This window comes from Anabrus simplex, chromosome 4, assembly GCF_040414725.1.
Source record: "Anabrus simplex isolate iqAnaSimp1 chromosome 4, ASM4041472v1, whole genome shotgun sequence".
NCBI classification, from domain to species: domain Eukaryota; kingdom Metazoa; phylum Arthropoda; class Insecta; order Orthoptera; family Tettigoniidae; genus Anabrus; species Anabrus simplex.
Genome location: NC_090268.1, coordinates 401,319,440 through 401,333,577, shown reverse-complemented (window position 1 = coordinate 401,333,577; position 14,138 = coordinate 401,319,440). Strand labels below are relative to the sequence as shown.

Here is a 14,138-nt window from a genome sequence, read left to right as displayed (position 1 = left end):
ATTATTATTATTATTATAGAAGATGTTCTACACCCCACAGCAAGATGCAATACCGCTACTTGGCGGTAAATTACATCTGCTGCCATTGTCATTGTTGACAATGTGACTGGCACCATTGTCACGCGTAGGCACGTGTGCGGGATTTCTGGAGATACATATGACATTCTCTACTTCCGTGCATTATTCACCTTATTATAGAGGTGAATAATTGGACGGTCAATCTCATTCCTATCGTTTATTTCAAATGTGTTAAAAATTTTATTTATATGCCAGGAGAATCTACTGTAATCTAAGAATGTTCTCTGAAGGAAAAGGTGGCTCTTGTAAACGAACCCAGGAAAGATTAAAAAGGATTGGTTCATGATCAGAATAAGTACATCAAAAATCTACAGACTGTTTCCAGTCATTTGACAGGGTCAGGAATGGAATGAATAAAGCCCCCAACTAGCGGCGACAATAGGAATTGTGCCAGCTGCTGAAGCCTGTCGCACTCCTCTGGGGCAATGATTAATGAATGGCAAATGACATGAAATCATATTGGACACTGTTGCTGGAATGAACGATGACAGGGAAAACCGGAGTATCCGGAGAAAAACCTGTCCCACCTCTGTTTTGTCCAGAACGAATATCACATGGAGTGACCGGGGTTTGAACCACGGACCCCAGCTGTGAGAGGCTTGCGCGCTGCCGCCTGAGCAACAGAGACTCCTTATAAGTACATTATGAACAGTAAAATCAATTGGTCTCACCTTCTTTTACATCCCACCACCATTTAGTTTATTTAGGCCCCCCCCCCAAAAAAAGAAGGCGTGTTCCTTTATGTTTAAAGGAGATTCTAAACACCAATGTTCACATCTATTACCTTCACTTTTGAGATATAAGTATCCCCATAAAGATAATTCACTTTTTTCACTTCCTTTCACACTCCTCCCCCTCCCCCCCCCCCCCAAGTTAATTTTCCGAAAAAAAAAAATACTTGTTTCTTTAATAGTAAAGGATCTTATAAATACCAATTAGCATGACTCTAACTTCTTCAGTTTTTGATTTATGTGTCATCATGAAAGGAATTCAACTCCTTTTCACTCCTGCCCCCCCAAGAGGGTTCCCCCCAACCAAAAATGTTTTTTCTTTGTTTTTAAAGGAGATTCAAAAACCAATTTTGATGTCTGTAACAACTATAATTTTTATTATATGTAAGTATTCTCATACAATTAAGTCAATTAATTTTTCAATTATTTCACCTCCCCCCCCCGCCATTGGATTTTCCGAGAATATATGTTTCTTTACTTTTAAAGCAGATTCCAAATATCAAATTTCAGATCTGTAACATCTTCATTTTTGAGATATCAGTAGCCTAATTAAAATCATTCAACACCATTTTCAGTCACTTTTAACCCCCCCCCCCCCCCCCCACTCCACCCAAGTGGTATTTTCAAAAACTAAAAATACACGTTTCTTTATTTTTAATAGAGATAAAAAAATTACCATTTTTTTACTTTTGTATCATGTTAAGTTTTTTAGATATACCAGTACTGTATAAATTCTCATTTTAAAATTTCACCCCCTTTTTAGTTCCCCTTAAGAGGAGTTTCCAAAGACAAATCACCTATCTTCCTTTACATTTACAGGAGATTCTAAATACTAGGTTTTACGTCTGTAACATTTTACGTTTTTCACCAATTTGTCACTCCTGTTTAACCGCCATTAATTGGATTTCCCAAAAACAAGAAAACATGTGTTTTTATATTTTTAAAGGAGATCCCATACACTAATTTTCAGTTCTGTAATGTCTTAAGTTTCTGAGATATATATATCCTCATTAAAGGCATTCAACCCATTATTCATCCTTTTACTCCCCTCCTATTGGGATTTACAGAAAACAAAAACTAAGAAACATGTGTTCCTTTATTTTTAAAGAGGAGATTCTAAATATAAATTTTTACATGTGCAAACTTTTAAAGTTTTGAGATATAGATACACTCATTTTAAAAATTCAACCCCTTTTCACCCCCACCCCTTTAATTGGATTTTCCAAAAACAAAAAATATGTGTCTCTTTATTTTTAAAGGAGATCCCAAACACCAATTTTCAGGTCTGTAATATCTTCAGTTTCTGAGATATAACTACTGGTATCCTCATTAAAGGCATTCAACCTCTTTTTCACCCTTTTTCACCCCTCCTATTGGGATTTTCAAAAACAAAACATACGTTTTTACTTATTGTTAAATAAGATTCTAAATACCAATTTTTACATCTGTAAACTTTTAAAGTTTTGAGATATAGACACACTCATTTTTAAATTTCAACCCCCTTTCCACCCCCTTAGCGATGGAATATTCCAAAATCCTCTCTTAGTGAGCACCTACATCTTAATATGAATGTATCCCCAAAATTTCATTTCTTTATGCCCAGTAGTTTTGGCTCAGCTATAATGAATCAGTCAGTCAGTCAGTCAGGACAAGTTATTTTATATAATTATAATGATACTAGCAAGATACCCGTGCTTCACTGCGGTATTATACTGAAATTTAGAATTGAATGCTTATTGTTTTATATATAATCCACCGAAATTTGCGATCTGACTCATTTTCTGAGAGAATACGCCGAAATTCACGAACTAACTCGTTTTCTAATAAATTATGGCGAGTTTCCTCCCATTTTTCAATCTTTCTTTCCAGCAATCGATTTCGTACTTCCCAGGCTAGGTCCAGGTATTCCACCCGGTCAGTTGGGTCCCCAAATCTTTGCCATCTTTTCCTATAAGCATTTTTAATATGGATCAAATCCTTGAGGAGATCCAGCGTGGTGTCGTCTTGGGTGCCTTCATGATACTGAACCCGCGGCCAGACTGAATTCTTAGTCATTACCCATCCAGGACCCGTTTCCAGCGCAGTTCGCATATTTGACGACGGTCCAGAACATTGTTGTTGTTGTTGTTGTTATTATTATTATTATTATTATTATTATTATTATTATTATTATTATTATTATTATTATTATTATTATTATAGAAGATGTTCTTCACCCCACAGCAAGATGCAATACATCTGCTGCCATTGTCATTGTTGACAATGTGACCAGCACCATTGTCGCACATAGGCACGTGTGAAGGATTTCTGGCGATACGAATGACATTCTCTACTTCCGTGCATTATTCACCTTGTTAAAGAGGTGAAAAATTGGACGGTCAATCTCATTCCTATCGTTTATTTCAAATGTGTTTAAATTTTTATTTATATGCCAGGAGAATCTACTGTAATCTAAGAACATTCTCCGAAGGAAAAGGTGGCTCTTGTAAACGAACCCAGGAAAGATTAAAAAGGATTGGTTCATGATCAGAATAAGTACATCGAAAATCTGCAGACTGTTTCCAATCATTCGACAGGGTCAGGAATGGAATGAATAAAGCCCCCATCTAGCGGCAACAATAGGAATTGTGCCGGCTGCCGAAGCCTGTCACACTCCTATGGGGCAATGATTAACGAATGACAAATGAAATGAAATTATATTGGACAGTGTTGCTGGAATGAATGATGACAGGGAAAACCAGAGTATCTGGAGAAAATCCTGTCCCGCCTCCGTTTTGTCCAGCACAAATGTCACATGGAGAGACCGGGATTTGAACCATGGAACCCAGCTGTGAGAGGCCGGCGTGCTGCTGCCTGAGCAATGGAGGCTCCTGAAAAATACATTATGAACAGTAAAATCAATTGGTCTCACATCCTTTTACACCCCACCGCCGTTACGTCTAATACTCCCCCCACAAAAAAATAATAAAATAAGGTGTGTTTCTTTATGTTTAAAGGAGATTCAAAACCCCAATGTTCATGTCTATTACCTTCAGTTTTGAGATAAAAATAACTAACTTTTTTTTCACTTTCACACTCCCCCACCGCTAAGTGAATTATCCGGCAAAAAATACTTGTTTCTTTAATAGTAAAGGATCTTCTAAATACCAATTATCACGACTCTAACTTCGTCAGTTTTTGATTTATGTGTCCTCATGAAAGGAATTCAACTCCTTTTCACTCCCGCCCCCCAAGATGATTCCCCCCAGCAAAACGGTTTTTTCTTGTTTTTAAAGGAAATCCAATTATCAATTTTCATGTCTGTAGGCCCTAACAACTTTTAAAGTTTTGAGATATAGATACACTCATTTTAAAATTTCATCCCCCTTTTCACCCCTTAATGATGGAATATCCAAAAATCCTCTTTTAGCAAGCACCTACATATTAATATGAATGTATCCCCAAAATTTCATTTCTTTATGTCCAGTAGTTTTTATTATATGTAAGTATTCTCATACAATTAAGTTAATTAATTTTTCAATTCTTTCACCTCCCACCCCTCATTCATCGTATTTTCCGAGAATACGTGTTTCTTTACTTTTAAAGCAGATTCCAAATATCAAATTTCACGTCTGTAACATCTTCATTTTTGAGATAACAGTAGCCTAATTAAAAGAATTCAACACCATTTTCAGTCACTTTTATCCCCCTCCACCCAAGTGGTAATTCCAAAAACTAAAAATACATGTTTCTTAATTTTTAATAGAGATTAAAAATACCATTTTTCACTTCTGTAGCATGTTAAGTTTTTTGAGATATATTGTATAAATTCTCATTTTAAAATTTCACCCCCGTTTTAGTTCCCCTTAAGAGGAGTTTCCAAAAACAAATCACCTATGTTTCTTTATACATACAGGAGATTCCAAATACCACTTTTTACGTCCGTAACATTCTACGTTTCTCAGATATTCTGTAGATATAGTCTTTCAAAAAATTCACCCCAATTTGTCACTCCTGTTTAACCGCCATTAATTGGATTTTCCAAAAACAAAAAAATACGTGTTTTCTTATTTTTAAAGGAGATCCTAAATACCAATTTTTACATCTATAAACTTTAAAAGTTTTGAGATATAGATACACTCATTTTAAAAATTCACCCCCTTTTCACCCCCGCCCCCATTAATTGTATTTTCCAAAAACAAAAAACATGTGTTTCTTTATTTTTAAAGTAGATCTCAAATGCCAATTTTCAGGTCTGTAATATCATCAGTTTCTGAGATATAAGTATCCTCATTAAAGGCACTCATCCCATTTTTCACCCCTTTTCACCCCTCCTATTGGGATTTTCCAAAAACAAAAAAATACGTGTTTCTTTATTTTTAATGAAGATTCTTAATACCAATTTTTACATCTGTAAACTTTCAAAGTTTTGAGATATAGATAAACTCATTTTAAAAATTCACTCCCTTTTCACCCCCACCCCCTTTAATTGGATTTTCCAAAAACAAAAAAATATGTGTTCCTTTATTTTTAAAAGAGATTAAAAGTACCAATTTTCAGGTCTGTAATATCCTCAGTTTCTGAGATATAAGTACCGATATCCTGATTAAAGGCACTCATCCCATTTTTCACCCCTTTTCACCCCTCCTATTGGGATTTTCCAAAAACAAAAATATACATGTTTCTTTATTTTTAATGAAGATTCTTAATACCAATTTTTACATCTGTAAACTTTCAAAGTTTTGAGATATAGATAAACTCATTTTTAAAATTCACCCCCTTTTCAACCCCACCCCCTCTAATTGGATTTTCCAAAAACAAAAAAATACGTGTTACTTATTTTTAAAGATGATTCTAAATACCAATTTTTACATCTGTAAACTTTTAAAGTTTTGAGATATAGATACACTCATTTTAAAATTTCATCCCCCTTTTCACCCCCTTAGTGACGGAATATCCAAAAATCCTCTCTTAGCGAGCACCTACATCTTAATATGAATGTATCCCCAAAATTTCATTTCTTTATGTCCAGTAGTTTTAGCTCGGCAATGATGAATCAGTCAGTCAGTCAGTCAGTCAGTCAGGACAAGTTATTTTATATATGTAGATTTGCATGTTTCATGTCTTCAAAAAGTCCTAAGAGAGAGTTTATGGATATTAAGAACCCCTTCTGAAACAGAAGTAAAGTTTTCCGTTTATCAAATCTCACTTGTGTAATCACCACCAGAAAGCACTTCAGAATATTTTCCAGTCTCCTTAAGTTTAAGCTGTATAAGTATACCGCACTGCCAGAGCTGTGCGCCTGGAAAATAACTGCGCAACCATTCTCACATTCTGACGGGATCTGTCTGTTACACTCAGATGAGCCTCATTAATATGATGTGTAGTTGATAAGTCCCCTGTTTGAGTTTGTAATAGGTGTTCTATTGTCTTCTTCTGAAATTCTAAACCATCAGCTAATGTCAAACCTTCCTCTAAAAAGTGGTTTCTCAATAATTTCAAGAGGAGGGGTATATCACAGAACACCCAAACCTTCCTTTTCTCATCCACTGGATTGGCAAAAAAGCTCTTGTCCTTGTGTACGTTTAGTTCCTTCCACACTTTGGTATTTTTGCCCCCCATGTCACAAGTTACTGCAACAATCTGAAAATCACAAGCCTCAAGTTTACTAATTATGTTTCTTAACAACTCTGAAGTCATTGTCACATCGAAATCATAAAAAATGGGTTGCTTCCATGCAGCAAAGAGCCCTCGAACCATCGCTACCTGGATGTTGCTGTGAGGCCCTAGTATGCAGTCATCAGATGAATCGTATGAAATATGTCCATCTTTATTCGTTTCATCAAATGTCAAAACCGCGATCTTTTCAGACTCCTTGTAATTTACTGCGCTCCACACGTTGTTTTGGAAATCTGTGGTACAAGACACCAGTTGTTTTCGATCCCCAATTAGTACAATTAACTTTATATTTAAAAATCTTACTCATCTTTAACACAACAATCAACACAATACGGAAAATGTTACAAGACTGCATACCGCAAAATAGACCTATACTGAAAGCGAGTTCCTTATCGTTCACCGCAATAGCTGCCGACAGGAGACCTCCACATGATGTCAGCATGAGGCGATGTTACACTGGAAGCAAAGCGCGGGAGTTGGAATGCCCCCCCCTGGGGTAGCGAGAGCAATCTTAAAGCTATTTTCAACCAAAAGTTGTGAAATACCAAACCAAGTGAACTGGCAAGTTGGACTTGGTGCAGAACATTTTAGTGCTTCATCAGGCTTGTTACATAAATTATTATTATTATTATTATTATTATTATTATTATTATTATTATTATTATTATTATTATTATAAACGGTGATGATAAAAGTGAATTTCCTTGCCTCTGCTCTAATTTCTGTTTTAAATCATTCTCTCTCTCTCTCTTTAATCCACTTCAGCCTTAGCATAACAGCAGCAATATATTGATTTTACCATTAACATATCCTTTTCCTTTCCATACATTTTGTGAACTAGATTTTTCTACATTTATGTCCTAGGGGCAATTTTCAGAATGAATAAATTTTGTTATACAGACTTAATATAATATCCTCATTAATGTTTGTGTCTAGGTGAATATTTCTGCAAGGACTGCCCTATACTAGATCCAGCTCATAAGCATTCTATCTTGTGGAAGGTGCCATACTCCATAGGCTGTAACAATGGCTCCCTCTGCATGACAGATCTCAGTCTCTCTGCCAACTTTGTTAACATCACGTAAGCTATTGAACATTCTTATTTATCTATAGAAATAAACACATATAGATATATACATAAGTGTTGTTCAATTGAAACATAGACTTGTGCCTAGAACATTGCAGTGTAAGTATTGGACAACATAGTCCATATCAAAATGACGGCATACTGATGATAGTTTGAAAGAGTCTACAGATAATCACCCCAGCCACCTGGTTGTTGATTGAACCATTCTTCCATACCATCAGGAACTGTTTCATTTGACTGGATATGCAATTTATTTTTAATTGACTTTAAATCATTGTGCTTGTGTGTCTGATGATATACAGAAGGGAAAATGGAAATAGCAACACCACAATGCACTACCAGTATTTCTGAAGAGACGTGTGCCTCAGAAAACAAGCGCAGGAAGCTATCATCATCATCATTCCGTGTCCGGTCAGCATTTCCAAAATGTAGCAACTCCGATGGCCTTGTTATTCGCCTCGATTAGGTCCTATGTAGTGCAGGGATGTTCTAGTAGGGGACAAATGGTCAGGTGGTTCGGATCTTGTGTTACACCACACTCGCAGGATGCGTCTCCATCAGCTGGAAGTATGGCCCATTTTTGCATGTTGGTCTTGCAAAGAGGTACGCCCACCTAAGACGATTAAGTGATCTCCAAATAGGGTAGGGCAGGTCATTTCCTGGAGCTAGCTCTTCCTTTGCAGGAGTATCAGGCGGCAGCATGTTCTTCCACCTGGTGATGCGGTTATACTCAGGTGTTCCTACCAGTGGTTGAGTCCTGGTGATGAAGCTCTTTCTCGACTTCAGTCGACAGACTACAGCCTGGTGATCATGCAGTGGGTGGCGAGAATCATTAGTCTGCTTTGTCCTCTCTGCATCAGCAGCAACAACCCTTCTGATAGCGGGGGGAGCTATTCCAACAAGTGGGTAGAGTTTGTCAACTGGGGTTGGCTTCAGACATCCCGACAAGATACGTACGGTCTCGTTGATTGCAATGTCAACCTCCTTGGTGTGAGTGGATGCACTCCACACAGGTGAAGCGTACTCTGCAGCGGACACACACAAAGCAAGAGCAGAGGTTCTTAGGACGTGAGGGCTTGCTCCCCAGGTGGTGGCTGTGAGCTTTCTCAAAATACTGTTCCGTGAACTAACTTTCAGCCTGGTGTTGTGGCAATGTTTCTTGAAGGACAGTGTTCGGTCAAGAGTAACACCTAGATACACAGGTGTTGGACAATGTTCTAGTCGTTTGCCTTGCCATACAATGTCCAGTTCCCGCCGAGCTTCTCTATTCCTTAAGTGAAATGCGCACACCTGGGTCTTGTTGGGATTTGGCTTTAGATGATTGCCTTCATAGTAAGAGCCAAGAGTATCTAGTGCAGAAGTCAACTTTTCCTCCACCTCTTCAAATGTCTTTCCTTGGGCAGCCACTGCAGTATCGTCGGCATAGATGAAAAGCCTGGTATGTTCCATAATGGGTTGATCATTAGTATAAATGTTAAAGAGCACAGGGGCTAGCACACTGCCTTGAGGTAAACCGTTCTTTTGTACGCGCCATTTGCTCTTCTTACCATGGAGAGAGACTTGGAATCTTCTATTCTGCAGGAGAATGCCAATAAGGGATGTTAGTTGATAATCATTAGTGAGCTGGTAAATTTTCCTCAGTAACTTCCTGTGGTTGATGGTGTCATAGGCAGCTGTTAAGTCAACAAAGGCAACTCCAGTTACCTTACGCTGTTCAAAACCATCCTCGATGTGTTGGGTAAGGTTCAGGATTTGACTGCAGCATGACTTTCCAGGTCGAAAACCAGCTTGTTGAGGAATGAACTTTCCTTCGAGGATGCCACTAATTCGGTTAAGGATAAGGCGCTCGAAGATCTTGAAACAATGGCATAACAATGATACTGGGCGAAAGTTTTTAGGATCGTTTGGCTCCTTACCAGGCTTAAGTAGTGCAACCACTCGAGCTTTCCTCCAGAGCTTGGGAATATAAAGCTTAGATACACACTCATTAATCATTGTAAGCAGCCATTGCAGAGTAGTCCTGCCGAATTTCTTGATCTGTTCTACTCTGATATCATCGATGCCAGCAGCCTTATTTAATTTCAAGGTGGAGATGACAGACTCTAGCTCATCCAAGGTGAAGGGTTCTTGGAGATTTTGGTTTTCACTTCCTGGGGTTCGTTCCAGTTGCTCCCGTGTACTCCGACCTTTAATCTTCCCGTTCATGAGTAATTGGGTTGCAATCTGGTCAGCTGTAATTGTGGTGACGTTTCTAGGTTTTGTTGGGTCACCGCTGAGGTTTTTCAGGAGATTCCAGGCTCGCCTACTGTTCAACTTCATGTCCAGATTCTCAACCAGTGAGGTCCACTTAACTTTGCGATTTGCTGAGATAGTTTGCATCAATTCCTCACCAACCTGGATAGTTTCATCAGCAAATGGGTCAGCCTCAAAAAGATCTTTGTAATGGTTCATCAGCTGTTTGCTGTCATCAGTCATTCCTGGTATGTAATTTGTTCTACAACCTCTTGGAATGGTCCTTCTAGAGGCTGTCTGGACGCATTTGACAAATGCCTCGTACATCTCAGGTTTCGGTGGGATCTTGGCAACTTCTATATCAAGCTCGTTGGTGAATCTTTCCCAATTGGCCTTCTGAAAATTAAACCTTCGCTTGAAAGGTACCTCCTCTGGCACTACCATGGCATTCACTTTGCAGATTACAGGTCTATGTTGGGTAGATGGGATAGGCTTACCCATCATCTTCACACAACTCCCAGCAACTTTTGATGACACGAAAATATTGTCGGGTTGTAGCCTCTCTTCCACCGACCGCTATTGAAGGATGCTGGTAGTTTTGGATCATGAATTAGATGAAGATCATGATTCTCTGCCCAGGTTTCCAGTTTATCTCCATTGGTATCTGAATCTGGGTATCCCCAAGATGTGCTTCGACAGTTGTAATCGCCAAGGATGAAATTTATGCCCTGGTACTTAAAGTTAGTAGGTTCTTCAAACGTGAAGTCAACATTAGGAGGCTTGTATACAGAAGTAACACTAAAGTGTGGCGTACATACAGAAAGAATCTCAATATCATCCCTTTCAGTTAGTGAGGTTGATGTGATATTTAGGTTTGGTCTGGTGAAAATGGCACTACCGTATTTATCATGGGGCCTTTCCAGAACAAGCTCCATGCCTGCGATTTTCGGTCGATGGCTGTTGTAGCCCCGGTGAGTCTCTTGCACTAGAAGAATGTCACATTTACATTCCTTACACAAGTCAGCCAATAGGGTCTCTTTGGCACTCGAAAAACCCTCAATGTTTATCATAATTTATAACTTTCATTTCCATGTTGACGTTTAACTTGTATAATAGGAATCAATTGAGGGATGTTCCACCATTCAACACTTTATATAATACATAATATTTATTAAGTGAAAACTGGTTTCAATTCCCTAGGAATCATCATCAGTACAGTTCATCATCAGTTATTTATTATATAAAGTGTTGAATGATGAAAGCTATCATGTCGGCGTACTGATGCCAATGAAGTGTGCAATCGAATAACACATGAGGCTCATGATCACTTCCAAACCTTGGATCACCTGGAAGGAGCAAAATTAGAGTCCACCAACTTTGAACAATTTTTCAAAATGTTTCTGGATAAAGAACTTTGTGTGACTGTCCAGCCCTATAGCATGCTAGAAAAGAAAAGACTTAGAACAGAACTGTTGGTTCTGTGTTGTATGCCAGATTTTAAGAATATTGGTGAGGCAGTCCCACTTCTGTAGTTCATAATTTCTAGTAATCTGCAAGGTACATTATACCAAATAACTAAGCTTCTGAGGATATTAGTAATAACACTCATGACTACTTCAGAGCCTGAGAGGTGTGACTCATCACTGAAGATGATCAACACCTTCCTGCGGAACACCATGTCACAAGAAAGACTAAGTGAGAAGAACATGGTCTCCAGCATGGAGGGGTTCAACGCCAAGATGATTGACAAATTCTGCAGCAAGAAGGAGCGACATATGGACTTTATTTATCGTCATTGAATGAGTGTTTCTATATGTTTCTAAATATTTTTATTCTTGTTGGGAGGATGGGTTATAGCACACAACTGATTTTCTGTGCTAGCCACTACTGTATTCAAGGTTGTGTCAGCTGTTTGCAGTGGGCTGAGTTCAACCATATAAGAGAGGTATACTCAGCTGCAGAGTGCTAAAGCAGCAATATGTACAGTAAATGGACATGCATGACGTTCTTTTTACCTTCATTGCAACAGACTGGCAATGTAATTTGTATATTAGGGAAGAATAAAGATCGACTAGGTAGCAAATGACAGGGATGAATTCTAATTGATTTTCTTCCCCTTCAACATTGACCTCATGGTGGAAAAGTGCAATCCAGATCAAATACGCTATAGACACACCTGGCGGCCCGATCTTAAACATCAGGCGGCAAAATTTGTTTGTTTCTCTGTCTAACCCTTGTCCCGTTTCTCTGGTCGGATATGAGGTGAGATGAATCTGTTGTGGCAGTCTTTTTTATGACCAGATGCCCCTCCTGACGTCAGCCTCATCAGAGGATTTAATGAGACGAAATGAATGACGTGATATATGATAGTAGGAAGGGAGAGGGTGCAACCCGGTGCCAGCACATAGCCCACTCCTGTCGAGTAGCACAAAGGGGTCTGCTCAAGGCTTAACTTCACCATATGACAGACGAATCACCATCAACAGCATCATATGCCTCACTCCATATTAGCATTGTGGAGAGGTTTGGAATTTAATCCAGGCTTTTGGCATGCAATCTAGTGATTAGAAATTGTATACCATCACCTCTCCTACCCTGCCGGCCAACATTCTGATGGTAAAAATTTTTTCAACCAGCGAGATTTGAGCTTAACCATGGTGTCAGACCTCTTAGATGTCAATGCCTTAATGATCATGGCCACCAGGTGGCAAGATTAAAACTGCAAAAGTTGCATGTTAAAACTGATACAAATAATGAAACTCAACAATGATTTTGTTTTGTCTGAATCCTTAGCTGAATGGTCAGCATTGAGGTCTTCGGTTCAGAAGGTCCCAGACTCTATTCCCGGCTAGATCAGTGATTTTAATCGCATCTAATTAATTCTTCTGGCTTGGGGACTGGGGTTTATTTTGTTCCAACATGTTTCTCTTCATATTCAGACAACACACTAAACTTCCAACCATCACAGAAACAGAGTTTTAGGTGCTTAAATGTTATTTTGGTGCCTAAAATAGACTGTCAAATAAGTTCTAAAATATTTTTAGGCAGCTTCTATTTTACATATTTTATTAGGCATCAATAACAATACCATGTGTATTTTTCTAAATTGATAATAACTCGTTAAGGGTAAATATAAAATTCACTCACCTCTTTGCTGCAAACATCACAGAATATTTTTACCATCCGATGTGAAGTGGGGAAACTCCTGTAACCACTTATTAATTAAAGACGACTTGGAACCTAACACTTTTGGCATAATTCGTAGCATATAGTGTACTACTACACTTAGTTTGAAGGCCGTCCTGCTAGGTGAGCTGGCAATCAATGTCTTGCGATATCTCGCAAAGTAGCATGTATTCTCTATAGTGTATTTGCCCAGATCTTGTTTGGATTTGGATTTAGGTAGTTGGCATTGTAATATGTAGTATTAAACTTGTCTGAAAAATATTATTTTTAACACCATTTAATAATTGAATTCTTTTACATGTCCAGATTTCCATTTGTGATTGGCAGTCAGCAAAGCATCAAGATTCGTACGGATGTTCTCAATAAAAAGGAACCAGCATTCCAAACAAAGTTAGCCATCCTTATTCCAGTATTCACTCTGAAGCGCAATCCTTCAGGATGTCCGGAAAAAATAACAGACGAGGAACGGGGCATCCTGGAGCTACGGTGTGATATAGGCAATCCACTGAGGCAAGAAGATGGCAAGGTATTTTCAATTGCACACTTCTCTGTTATTTATTGTTAACTGTGTCTATTAGATTACCTATTTCTACAATGCTTACACAACAGTAAACACAAGAAACTTATTACACAGAAAGCATATTCAGTCCCTTGCACATTCTGAAGAAAATTAAGTTATCCATTACAAGGATATTTTTAGAGCTTACGATGGAACGAAAGGGGACTGGAACAAGACTGACGGGAAACTACGGAAGAGTTGGATAACCAAAGTAGAGGAAGCAGTGGAGAGTAGAGTTGTGAACTGGCCCAGAGTGTTCAGAGAAGATTGGTGGAAGAGTAGGCAGGCGTGGTGGTCACTGGTCCATTAACCCACCTGGCAGGGAGTCAGATAGAGGGTATGGAACAAGAATAAGTTATATTGTGGTAAAAATGGGTTCATTTCTCAAAGAAGTACAGCTTGTAATATATACATTCTTCATTGCTGATAGCCATTAGAGTTATGATGACTAGCAAAGAGAGTTGCCTGTGCAGTTCATGCTGTATAGCAGCTGGTTTGCATTTAGGAAATTGTGGGTTTTAACCTCACTGTCAGCAGCCCTGAAGGTGGTTTTCTGTGGTTCCCCATTTTCACACCAGAAAAATGCTGGGCCTGTACAATGATTAAG

General features: G+C 38.5%; 1 protein-coding gene across 1 annotated transcript in view; it reads left to right on the top strand.

Annotated features, from left to right (window-relative positions):
• The window catches only part of LOC136872295 (integrin alpha-PS3), a 94,033-nt gene that overhangs the window by 29,673 nt on the left and 50,222 nt on the right, over positions 1 to 14,138 (top strand). Inside the window, exons 5-6 of the mRNA XM_067146115.2 lie at positions 7,404 to 7,548; positions 13,279 to 13,498. Of these exons, the coding sequence (XP_067002216.2) occupies positions 7,404 to 7,548; positions 13,279 to 13,498 (365 nt within the window). The remainder of the gene's footprint in view (positions 1 to 7,403; positions 7,549 to 13,278; positions 13,499 to 14,138) is intronic.